We start from the raw sequence: 12,683 nt of genomic DNA, 5'->3' as shown, positions 1-12,683 counted from the left end.
CCCTTGCACCTTGTGTGCATGCTTCTCCTCCTGGGGGCGCACACACACCGCTCCTGCACCTCCACTCCCCTACCTAATCTCTTAAGTAGGATAACAATGACTCCCATGTATCTGGCTTTGTTCTTTATAAAGCTCTTCCTCATTTTATGCTGTGAGGACCCCATAAAACAGATGGGACAGATGGAGAAATAGGGTCCCAGAGGTCACGCAGCTAGTGGGGCGGTGCTCTGGGACTGGGACTCAGCGCGTGTGCCAATCACAGTGGCCAGGGCCCCGCCCTCCCGTCCCCCCTCAAGTCCCCTCTCCCCCGAACCCACCTAGGGCGCCTGTGTGGCGCTGCGCTGTCTTGCGCGGCGTCGTGGCACCGTCGTCGCACACCCACTGCTGGCAGCAGCGGCCGGGCACGCTCACCCGCCGGGGGCGGCGGCACCAGAGGCGCGGGGGGCGCGCGCGCACGCACAGGGGTGTGCAGCCCACGGCGCCGTCCACACACGTACAGTTGTACTTGCAGTTGGGCTGGAAGGACTGGCCGTTGGTGTAGCGCACCCCGTCCAGGACGCAGCCCACGCCGACCACCTCTGCAAACACACACAGCCGCCGCTCGGGTCAGGCCCAGTGGGCTCGGCGCCCCCATGTGGACACCTCCCGCCTCTGGACCTGTCCCAGCCCTCGGGGAGCACCGCGCGTGGGCGAGGGCGGGCAGGCAGGACCACCGCAGGGTGGGAGTGTGGGGTGCGGCTCAGCCATCACCCGCTGAGTGACCCCCAGGGGCCAGGCTGGCAGCCGGTGAGAAGCTAGAGCATGGCGGGCGCAAGAACCTATGCGACCCGTCCGGTCCCACCCCCAGCACGTGGCACAGAGCCTAGTACTGACAAATGCCTCTAGGGTCATGGTTCTGAGAGGGCCGGGTGTAGAGCCAATCAGAACACTTTGAAACAAAGATTCCACTCATTCAATGTATATTTATAGAAGGTTCTAGGCACTGGAGATTCAGCAGCGACGGAAACAGACAAAACCATGCCCCCATAGAGCTTACATGACAGTGGGGGGTGACACAGGAAAGACAGATCGCACAGTGTGTTGATGGGCACCAGTGCCCGGGGGGAACAGTGAAGAGGAGGGGCGGCTGGGGGATGGGGGGCCGTGGCTGATTCAAGTGGGCAGCCAAGCCTCACCCAAGTGATGCGGCTTCGGCAAAGACAGAAGGAGGTGAGGACGGTGGGCGGCACAGGTGTCGGGGGAGGAGCCTGCGGGGTGGGGGAAGGGCTGCAGGTGTCAAGGGCCAGGTGGGAGCAGTCCCGGGAGGGGGGCGAGGGCTTCCCTGCAGGCTCAGAGGAAAAGGCAAAGCTGTTAGCACCTGGATACCCGGGATCTATTCGAGAAGTAACTGGTGGCTCAGCTCTAGGAATCACGCCGCCCAAGAGCGCGCGCGGCGCTGGATGGTGAGCAGAGACAACAGGCAGAAGGGCGGCGTGGGGAGGCCACCCCAGCAATCCAGGCGAGCGGTGGCTGTGCTTGGACCACCCCGGAGGAGGGCTCAGCTTCTGGATGTGCTTGGAAGGAACAGCTGCAGGATGGGATGTGAGGAGCGGAGGAGAGTCAGGAATGACTCCTGCTTCTATGACCTGAGCCCCGGAAGGGGAGAGGTGCTCTGTCCTCGGAGGAGCTGGCTTTGGGGTGAGTGGCCTGGAGGGTTCTTCTTGAGACGGGAGATCGCAGTAAGCAAGTTCAAGGGCCCGGCAGGGGGGTCGGGGGCTGCTGGGCCTGGCCAGCGCTGCACCCCCCGCCCCTTCCACCCCAGACGCGTCCCGCCTTGAGGACAGCGTCTGGAAGTGCAGGCAGAGAGCTCCCAGGCAGCAAGAGTGCGCACCCGAGGAGGGCTGGTTTGAAATCCGCGGTCTGACAGAGCATCTCCGGGGTTTGCCTGCAGGTGGTCACTGATATAATAGCCCTGGCATCTCCCAGTGCTGCCCGCGGTCACCTGACCTGCTCGGTGCCAAGCTTCCTGGCATTGCTGATTTCATCCGAGACTGGAAACGCCACCCACCGTCACCTTCGTTTTCACATCTAGCAAAACTGAGTCTGATCTCGTGCCAGGCACCATCTGATATGTTATCTCATTCAGTTCTCCCGGGGACTTCACGAGGAGAGTTTTATTTTCCCCGTTTGGCAGACGGGGAGGTCAAGTGATTCATTAGCTCAAGGTCACCCAGCTGGTGAAATGATAGAGCTGCCCCTCCAACCCAGGGGAGCGATAGCCCCACAGCCCATTTCCTTCCACCAGACACCGGTAAAGGAGGGGAAATGGGAAAAAAAAACAACAACAAACCGAACCAAAACAAGGCGAAGCGGAGGAAGCCCTGGGTGAATCACTCATCCTTTTGCTCTGAGTCACCCCCGGCCGCGCCCTTGCACCCGGAAGGTGGGAGCACGCGTGCGCGTGTGTGTGCACGCGTGCGCGTGTGTGGGCATGATGGTGGAGGGGGAGAAGGGGCGTGCTGAAACCTGGTCTCTGCCCCTGGGTGGGGGAACTTTGCAGGGACAAGGCAGCGCCGGGTGCCGGGGAGCCCTTGGCCCAGTGGCTGTCACCACCAGCTGCACGGAGGCACCAGCTGGGGAACTTTCAAAAATTCTGACCCCCGCCCTGTGCCCCAGATGATGGGACTCTCTACTTTTATGGTTATTTTCCGGGCCTTAGTATTTTTTTTAAAGTAGGCTTCATGCCCACGGCAGAGCCCAACTTGACCCTGAGATCAAGACCTGAGCTGAGATCACGAGTCGGATGCTTAACTGACTGAGCCACCCAGGAGCCCTTGACCTTTGCAGGTTTGAGCTCCTCAGGTGAATCCAGTTTGCAGTCAAGATTGGGAACCTTGCTTCTGAAAGCTGTTCCCCGTCTCCTGGGAGTCTGGGACCGGTGGGGGATAGTGGCCCTGAGCAGCTTGCCCACCGCTGGTGAGAGCGAGAGTAGGGGTGTATGAAAGATGTACGGCTGGGCCCACAGCAGACTCTAACGCGCCCTCCTCATTCACTTGCACGCTAATGGGAAGCTCACCACCTCCTATCTAATCTCAGACTTTGCAAGCACAGCCATGGCCTGGTGAGCCTTCCTCTTACTGAAGGACCAGCAGGAACTCAAATCCCTTGTTCCACACTCCAGGCCTTCACGTCCCTCACCCACCTCCTACTGGAGCGTCAGCTGCATGGGAGCAAGGACAGGGGCCATGCCTTGTTGTAACCCCACTGTTGGATTATCGCCCACCTGTTCATAACTATGTGAACGAGTCAGTGGATGGATGGGTGGATGGGTGGGTGGATGGATGGATGGGTGGATGGGAGGTGGGGTGGGCCCTAATCTGTATTGTGCTCTGACCATGTATCAGGTTCTTGACGTCTCAATCACCCAAAGATGTATGCCTTATTTGTCACATTTTCCTTGATGGGGAAACTGACACTTCAAGGGTTAAGTAGCTTGCCTAGTGACACCGTATTAGTTATGGCGCTGGGGTTCGAACTTAGATTGTCCAGCTCCAGAGACCACGCGTGAGCTTTCTACTCCCTCGCTGTCCACACTGGGGAGTCTGAGCCTGCAACGAGCCTCCTCTGAGGATGACCATGGACAAGGCTGAGATAATTTCTACAAGGGAAAGTTAAAACAAATCAAGTAAAGCAATGACCCAGAACAGCCGGTCACATTTGAGGCTTTAATGCGGTCCCTTGTTTATTCTCAACAACTGCATGAGGTTGGTTTGATCAGGCTCCTTAAGTGATGTGCCCAAGGTCACGTAGCCAGCAAACAGCAGGGCCAAGATTCAAAAACCCAGGTCTGTCTGCCTGTAAATTCCACGATCCTTCCAGCAAACCACACTGCTCTCAGGCCTGACCCAGCTGCATTAAATGCAGAGTAATGTTTGTACAACCAAAATAGCCAAAGAGTATAATTCAGAGGTCACTCTTTGCCCACAGAAGTATTTAGTTTGGCCCACAGAGTGTTTAAAAAAAATTTTTTTTTTTGGAACATGTCGCCAACATTTACAAATTATACACAAATCCGGATTTTTGGATTCTCTTGAAGACTGAGCAGCATGGACAAGTCCAAGCTCACTTTTCTGCCTGGCCACGGTGGCTTGTGCCCGGGAGCTGTGACCTCTGGTAGCCAAAGCTTGCATTCATTAATTTGCCATAGTTCCGCCTTTCTCTGAGTTACATGTGCCAGTGCTGTGATTGCTTGTTGTTTTGACCTGCCTTGTCTTGGCCTCGTTACACGCACACCTCCATGGACAGATTTAACCCGTCTTGGGGACCATCCATAGGTTGAGTTGACCATGTGCCAAAAAACTGTCTGTTTAAAGGGACCTTCTCTTTCTTCTTCTCGCCCTGAGGTGCCTTCCTCTGTATGGCCATCAGACGTTGGCCTCTCCTCTTTCTTGCCTTGGGGGGTCGTGAACTCAGACACCATGGCAGCATTTCTGGGAAGATGTTTGGTAGAATACTAGTGAGGTGTGTGTGTGTGTGTGTGTGTGTGTGTGTGTGTATACACACGTATGCATGCAATGTGTGTATCTGTGAGTGTGCATGTGTGTGTGGTGGGGTGGGTGAGTAGTTAACATCTACCTGGACAAAACAATTCCCTGTGCACTTACGTTTCAAAAATAGGGTTTCTTCTGGTACCTCCCGTTTTGGAATTTTACAGTGGACGTGAACATTTAAAACCTCTCAGAAGCTCTGTATACTTGTTCAACATTGTTTATTCTAGTGTCCGCAAACCGATGCGACCAGGGAACCCTTGGCAGGTGGGATATCTATTAAAATCTGTGGACCATTTTTCTTTCCAGATAAAAGGAGAGGAAATACACAGGGGCTCATGGTGAGGGGGAGCTAAGAGGCTATCGTGAGCAAAGGCAGGACCTGAGATACAAAGAGATAGGGGGTGTGTATGGATTGGGAAGGCAGTTTTCCAGGCCTCTGGTGGGGGAAAGGCAGTTTCAGGGCCTGCACCCTCTCTGGGTCCATGAGAGAATGTCTATAAAGATGAGGTGCCTGGCACATAGCAAGATGTCTGTGCAGCTTTAGACATTAGAGTGATAACAGTGAACTGAGTTCCCTTTTTAACGACCTGGAATAACAGCTTCCAAAAGGGGAAAGAAGTGATGAGACAGTCTCATATAGCTGGAAGGGATTCTAGTGGAGGAAGGCTCAGCCAGCTTTCCTCACCTGGGTATGGGGAGAAAACTATACAACTGTCTCTCTCTATAAGCAGTCTGAGTTTGGTATGCATGAGAATCACCCGGGAAAATTGTTAAAGGTGCAGACACCACCTTCACCTCTAGAGAATTCTACTCAGTATGTCTGGGGGTCGGGCTCAAGGGCAATGTTTTTAGCCGACACATCAGATGATTCTGTGCAGGTGGCGCGGCAAGTTCTCTTTGAACAAACACACTGTTTTGTGGGGCTAATAATGAGTCTGAATAAAAGGGGGCAAAAAAAGTAGAAGGATGGGAGAATCGAGGGTGGTTACGTGGAAAGCTAAAGGCAGATGACTTGCTATGATAGTTGAAGCAGGAACCAATGATAAAAGAGTAGACAGTGCTTATAATTAACTGTGAGGCACAGGTAGGATTGTTTGATGTGGAATTATGTGCATAACCCTCATCAACAACCCATCTCAGGAGATACAGTAGATTAGCTGAGGATGAGAGCCTGTACTACGCGTGAACATGTAATTGGGTGCATATGGGGTCACAGTTATGGAGAAGTCTTGCTTCAGCACTAAGGGAGGAAAGAGGTTCTTGGGTTTACGAGGCTTTGTGTAATTTTTCAGAAGTTAGGCTGCTGCGTCATGATGCCTAGTTACCTCTTTTCATCATGCTGGGTCATGTATTTTGGATAAATGCTTAGATGATTCAAGCTAAGTGACTATCATTCCAGGTAGAAGCATGAGATCAGAAAGTCCTTGTAAGGAAGTCCCTGGGAACAAAAAAGGACATGATAGAGCACTTGAAGAGCAAACAAACAACAAACAGTTGTTTTCCCCCAGCATGAGGATATTATAAAGACCAAGGGTAAAGAAAAAGCAAAGGCAATTAGAACCCCAGGAAAACCAAAAAGCTTCATGAGAAAGGAAATTCAAACAAGTACAATATCTCATGCTTCAGCAACATTGTTTACTAGTCAGAATATTGTAAATACTGACTATTGTATAGCCAAAAATTATGAAAATGATACTGGAAGATAGGGGATGTATCAGGTGGCATTGAGGAGTTAAGTCATCAGCTAACATGTAGGAGCATTGAGGGGTTATCCAAAATTGGCATTTTAATCCAATTAAGTTACCAGAGAAGACATATATTACATAGTGATAACTACCAGAAGAAAGGGCTAAAAAGTTAAAAGTGACTGTAGTTACAGAAGGAACATGGGTGTATAGAAAGGGATGATTGCAGGCTGCTGGATTTGACTCTTTCAAGGTTAGTGGATTTTTAAAAACCGTATTATTTAAATTTAGAATATTACTGGAACATCTGGAACTCTGATGGGTTTTGGTACCTCTGGGAGGCACAGGCATCCCACAAAGTGTCTACCACTAAAAGAATGAAACCATGCTTAGGTCTTTCCTGGTGGCTCCCTTCCCCCAGTCAGCCATGGATGTAACTCCCAGCTGGAGAAGAGAGAAGGAAGCCAGGTTCTGGAGGCAAGTGGAAGGCAGGCATCCCTCCCTCCTCAAGAAGGGCCTAGCTTCTGACCTCTGATCATGGACTAGAATGGCGGGGGGGGGGTGCAGGAGCCTGGCCAGGGAAAGGGCTATGGGTGAGGGCTAGAGCTGGGGGTGCTGGGGGCTGGCCAGAAGGTAGGGAGGGTCTCACTTACGTGCACACACTCCTATTGCGTACCTCGGGCGGTCCCCACTGTAATCGCAGTAGAGGCCCCGGTGGGGGTCACAGATGGCTGCCTCTGTGCAGTTGTCCCCAAGCTGCTGAGCACACATTTTACAGCATTCACAGCCGTCTGTGATGAGGCTGACCCCCAGCGGGCAGCGGGGTGGGGACGGCGGGCACTCACATGGCCACTTGCAGAACTGGGGGTGTGAAGATGTATCCTCCAGTGGCACTGCGGTGAAGGCCATGGCCGTGGGGGCTGGAGAGAAGGCCTGTGGGGGAACAGCAGAGATAAAGGACTGCCAGGCAGGGGTTCAAAGCCCAAAGGGCCAGCGATCACCTTCTCTTCTTCGTGGTGTTAAAAGGGATACGTAAAATTATGTCTTTCTACCCTGTTTTTGAGAGCCGGACATCTCCTTTCCCTTCAGTAAAGCAAACAGGGAGGACCGAGGAGCCAGGGGGTCAGAGAAGTCAAGCCAATTTCCTCAGTCTCCCTGCTGGAGGAGGTGGGGCCCAGATTCCATGTCAGAACTCTGGCCCCACTAAGCCTCATGTGTGTTTCCTTCCCTTCTCGAGCGCCCCATAACCTGGGAGGGCACTGAGCCCGTCTCATTTCACGGATGGGGAACTGAAGCTTTGAGGAGCGAATGCCTTCTGATTAGTCAGATTGCAAGGCGCGGCCCGTATCCTACCGCCTTGCCTCTGCGGCCCAGAGAGCCACCCTCTTCACTCCACCGAGTCCTTGGCAGCTTGTGGGGTCAGGTGACTCATATCTGACACCAGGTGTTAGCCAGCTGACATTATTATTGTTATTATTATTATTATCATTACTGCTGTCATCGTCATTATTTTTTCTCTGAGCACCAGGGAAAGGCTACGGGGTGCGGGGGCTGGCTCTCCCTGCCCCTGCAGAGGGGAGTTAGCCCCTGTGGCTAGTGTTAGGCCTGCAGAGGGGAGTCCCCCCACCCACGTGCTTCCCAGGGCCCCCTTCCCATCCCCCAGCCCACACGTTCATCTTCATCCTGAAAATATGAGGGACACAACACCGGGAAGCCGGGAAGGGGGGCGGGGACAGGTCCCAAAAGCCATCCCAGGTGGACACAACGGCGGGCGGCTCTGGGGTGTCTTTGAGTTTGGGAGCTTCAAGCCGCCTGTACCTCTGGGAGCCAGTCACCTTCCCACCTCCTCTGGCTCTTTCCCTGAACCCTCCCTCTTCATACGGGAGGAAACTGAGGCCCCGGGAGAAGGGGAATTGCCTGAGGACAGAGAGCGTGCAGCCAGCTTCTGGCCATTCTCCCACCCCCAGGCCAGCGTGGTCCCTGCTGGGGAGGACCCCATCCAGGACTTCTCAACCGTGACTCCAGAATTCCAAGGTCCAAGCAAAGATGGGACCAGGGCTTCTGTGAGGGGCCAAGGTGGGGCTGGTCAGGCCCCGGGGCCAGTCCCTCTATCTCGAACCCAGGAAGCCTTGCTCTGTGGAACTTAGAGATCTGCATTTCTTCCTTTGAACTGCACATGTGGACAGATTCAGACAGATTCATCCTCCCTTCTCCCGAGGAGGAAACTGAGACCCAAAAGGGCAGACGGACGTGTTCAGGGTGACGCAGTATGGGTCAGGACCGAGATACACGCGACTCTTGTGACTCTAATTTCTATGCCCTTTACGTTTGCCTTCTGGGTTCTTGTAGTTGCACCCCCCACCCCCCACCCCCAGCTGAGCCAGCTCACAGCCTCTCTCAAGTGTTAGGCATTTGAAGATGAACTGAAACCTTCTTTGATTTTGGAGCACCCACAGCTTCGGGGAGAGACCGACATTAGAGGGGAGTTATTACAATGCAAGCCTGTATGCAGAGTGCCGGGCATCCCAGGGGAGCCCCGGGGGCTCTCGGGAAGGGCAGGAAATGGCTCTGTCGAGGGGAGTGAAGTCCACCTCGCTGTGTGGACCAGCGGCCAGGGGAGATGATCCAGGTTGAGGTGCTGGATGGGCGGGGCTCTTGGTTATGGCTTTGGCACATAATAGGTGCTGCAAAAATCGATTTAACAGACGAAGGGCCCTTCAAAATCAAATAGGCAGACCTTGATTTGAGGCTTTCGTCACCTCTGGGTTTGGTTTCGGGGCTCAGTCGTGCCCTTTTCTACCGGAGGGACATAAGTTTCCCTGCCCCTGCTTGCTTTTCCTCATAAACACAGTGTGACACAATAAAACCCCGATCCCCCTCATCAATAAAGCCAACCGGAGGTACGCACACTTATTTACCTCTTTCTGACTCTGTGGAGAGAATTTCCCTCATCTGTCTGTGACACTAGAAGGCTCAGAGCTTCGTAAGCAACTGTCTCAGGGACTGTCTCTGACCCGTCCCCAGGCCCTCAGGACACACACACTCACGCACACGCACACACGGCAGAGGAAACAAAAAGCCCTGTCCTTCAGGAAGCCTTCCATGCCTCCCCCAGACGATGTTCGAGGTGTTCCTTCTCTACTAGAATGTGAGCACTGCAGGGCTTTGTAAGTGTTGCCTAGTGGACTGGGTGCACAGGGGACTGTTGACCCCAGGGGCTTCGGTGTCCCTTGGTTTGGTGTCCCATGCTCAAAAGCATGACTTCTCCTTTGCATTTCTTGGTTGGGCATCCTCTCCTACCCCCACAGGGCTCGGCACAGGGCTTGCGGGGAGCATAGGGCTCACTTTGAGCTGAGGTGGGATTGGCTATAACCTGGCAGGGACCCTTCTCCATATGGTCACCTGGGTCTCCAAGTTAAGGAAGGAAGGAAGGAAAGAAAGAAGGAAGGGGAAGGAAGGAAGGAAGGAAGGAAGGAAGGAAGGAGGAGGGAGAGAGGGAGGGAAGGAAGGAAAGAAGGAAGGAAGGAAGGAAGGAAGGAAGGAAGGAAGGAGGAGGGAGAGAGGGAGGGAAGGAAGGAAAGAAGGAAGGAAGGAAGGAAGGAAAGAAGGAAGGAAAGAAGGAAGGAAGGAAGGAAGGAAGGAAAGAAAGAAGGAAGGAAAGAAGGAAGAAAGGAAGGAAAGAAGGAAGGAAGGAAGGAAGGAAAGAAGGAAGGAAGGAAGGGAGGGAGGGAGGGAGGGAGGGAAGGAGGAAGCCTCCATTTTAGTACCTACCCGGAGCCCCGGGGCACACAGCTCCTTGAGGGAAGCCAGTTAGGGGACGTGGGGCTGCCAGGGATGGGCTCTGGGCATCTTTAACCCAGTCCTGGCTCTTGGCGCCATCTGCTGGTGGGAAATCTCCTAGCCCTCAGTCCAGAGGAGATGGTACCCGGAGTGCATGGGGGGCCTGAGGACTCCCGCATTTGGTGTGAAACCCCCTGAATCCTTGCTGCCTCGTCCAGCGTTGACACCACAGGGGTTGTGCCTGCACACCCCTCCTGATGATGAATTCTGTGTGTGTGTGTGTGTGTGTGTGTGCAACGCAGGGAAGCAGAGGGGTGGCAGGTGGTTCCTGCCCTCAGGGGTGGACCGTTGAGTTGGGGACATGTGCATCCGCTCTTTCGCGCATTCTACGGGAACAGATGCTTCGCGAACACCTACCACGTGCCAGGCTTTGTGCAAGACTCGAAGGAAGCAAGGGTGCATGAGACACAACCTTCTTCTCACTAACTGACCACCCACGAGGCCAACAGACCTCAATCTCCTCCCGCCTCTTGCCCGCACCCTGCACCAGCTCCCCACGATTCTCCCCGTGCCCCAGACGCAAGCACATGGGCACCGCCTCATAGATGCCAATGAGGTCGCTGGGCACAAAGATCAAGGAGAGCCTTGAATGCCTGGCTAAGGTCTCAGGCTTTTGGCTGGAGTCCGCTGCGATGATTTGTTGAAGGATGTTAGCAGGAGAAAGATGGGGGCACAGATGTGTATTTTAGAAACGTCACCCTGGGCCACGTCTAGTCTTTGCAACATACTGTCCAAGAGACTCTGGGAGTTCACTTGCTGAGCCTTGGTTTTCTCTGTTGTAAAATGATGTTCTTACGACTAGATACCCCCACCCACCAAGGTTCTGGGCCCAAGCACCACGCGGCTAGAGCTCCTGGCTTGTCCTAGCCAGTCCATTCCATTGCAGACCACAGCTCTGGTGGCCGCCAGGGGCCAGTCTTGAGCCGGGTCTCAATTATTGTGGCCTGTCTTGTCTTCCCCACAGCGGTTGGTATCGCGGTCTCCATTGTGTATGTCAGCAAAGGGACTTGTTCATGGTTAACACGCAGGAAGTGGTAGAATTTGACTCAAACCCAAATCTGTTGGGTCCGTGCTTGTCCCACTACTGTACGTGGAGAATTTTCTAATGGAAGGAAATCAGTTATAAGGTAGTGAGCGCGCTGTCAGTGGAGGTAATCAAGAAGCATCTGGACATTCCTCCCGGCTGGGGGCTGTAGGAGGGTGTCAGGCCTTCCAAAGCCTGTCATAGAGTAGGTGTCAATAAACATCTATCAATAGAATGAATGGAAGAGTCAATGTACGTTGCCCCCACGACACTGTCCTCCCTTGAGGGCGGGAGCCATGTACTGTCCATTTCCCTGTGCGCATGCGCACACACACAGGCCCTTACATCGCAGCTAGTATCTACTGAGTGCTCACCTCTCAGTGGAGAGGTTCTTCTGCCCCCTGTCATATGGTTCCCTCAACAAATCACAAGGCAGGCCTACTAATCGTCCCCGGAGCAGAGGAAACGGAGGCTCAGCGAGGCTGAGTGGCTGTGAAGGCCGCACAGCTAGTCGGGGGTGGGGGGGTGTGGGGGGCGGGTGGGGCACATCCAGGGTGAAACTAAGGTCTGCCTTACCCGGAGGTCTGGAGCCCCCGGCCCTTCGGCCGTCTTCAGTCACCCCCCGCAGGAAAGACCGAGCTCCTGTGGTCTTTGGGAACATGCTCCCATCGGACCTAACCAAAGCAAATATCACAGGGACCCGTGTGAAGGGTCCGTCCCTTCAGGATCGCACTTCGTGGCACCCGGAGTCCTCCGGCGCCCGTGTCATTGCCAAAGCTGAGGCCCGGCGGCCCGGCGCCCTCCTTCAAAGTCCTGCTTCCTGCATGAACTCTAGCCCGAGCTACTGTCCTGGGGCCGAGCGGGCAGGAGAGATCAGGAGCTGATATAATTGGTGCTGAGCCGGGGGTGGGGACCAGACTCGTTCGGAAGGGCCCTTGAGCGTTCCAGCTGGGACGCACCTTAGAACTCCTCTTTGACCCACCTGCCCATTTGAAGCCGGACGTGAAGCCCACGGTTTCCTTTCGGAAGGATCTTTCCTGGGCACTTACAGCGGGGCGGGCCCCGTGCTGGACGGGGCTGGCGCGGTGGGTCCCTCAGAGGCCCTGTCCTCGCGGGGCTCGGTCTCACTGTGCCGCCTTTCCAGGCTCTTAATTCCCAGACCTTATACTTCCATGCCAGGGGCGCCCGCAGCCGATCCTGGGGCCCAGGCAGGCGAACTTGATAATTAATGCCAGGCATCTTCGGCATTAAATGTGCCAGATACGGTGCTGAGCGCTCGGCATTAAATGTGCCAGATACGGTGCTGAGCGCATTCCGTGCATTCGGTTAGTGAAGCCTCATACCAACCCTTTGTGCAACAAGCACTCCACGCCCTTAACCGGTAGGGAAACTGAGACTCAGGGAGGCCAGGCTGTTGCCCAGGTGCACGGGCAGCGACTGGCAGAAGGATTGAACCTGCAGGGTCTGACTCTAATCTCCGTGCTTGAAGCCTCCGGCCTCCCTTTGAATCACCACCAAAGCCACAGTCCCCCTCTCTCTAGGACTTCCCCTTGGGGGCCGAGGCTTTTCCTGGAACCCCAGGGTGCTTGGCTGGGCCCTTGGGAC

General features: G+C 54.6%; 1 protein-coding gene across 1 annotated transcript in view; it reads right to left on the bottom strand.

Annotated features, from left to right (window-relative positions):
- CCN4 (cellular communication network factor 4) overlaps positions 1-12,683 on the bottom strand; it is a 75,531-nt gene that overhangs the window by 9,396 nt on the left and 53,452 nt on the right. Inside the window, exons 2-4 of the mRNA XM_047073876.1 lie at positions 10,506-10,614; positions 6,868-7,147; positions 318-578 (exon numbers count right to left, since the gene is read on the bottom strand). Coding sequence (XP_046929832.1) covers positions 318-578; positions 6,868-7,147; positions 10,506-10,614 — 650 coding nt within the window. The remainder of the gene's footprint in view (positions 1-317; positions 579-6,867; positions 7,148-10,505; positions 10,615-12,683) is intronic.

The sequence above is a fragment of the Lynx rufus genome, unplaced genomic scaffold (assembly GCF_022079265.1).
Source record: "Lynx rufus isolate CCGP_SWC_20201006 ecotype Redwood Valley unplaced genomic scaffold, mLynRuf1.p SCAF_12, whole genome shotgun sequence".
Classification (NCBI taxonomy): domain Eukaryota; kingdom Metazoa; phylum Chordata; class Mammalia; order Carnivora; family Felidae; genus Lynx; species Lynx rufus.
Note: the sequence above shows the minus strand (reverse complement) of the source record. Positions and strands in the feature narration are given on the sequence as shown.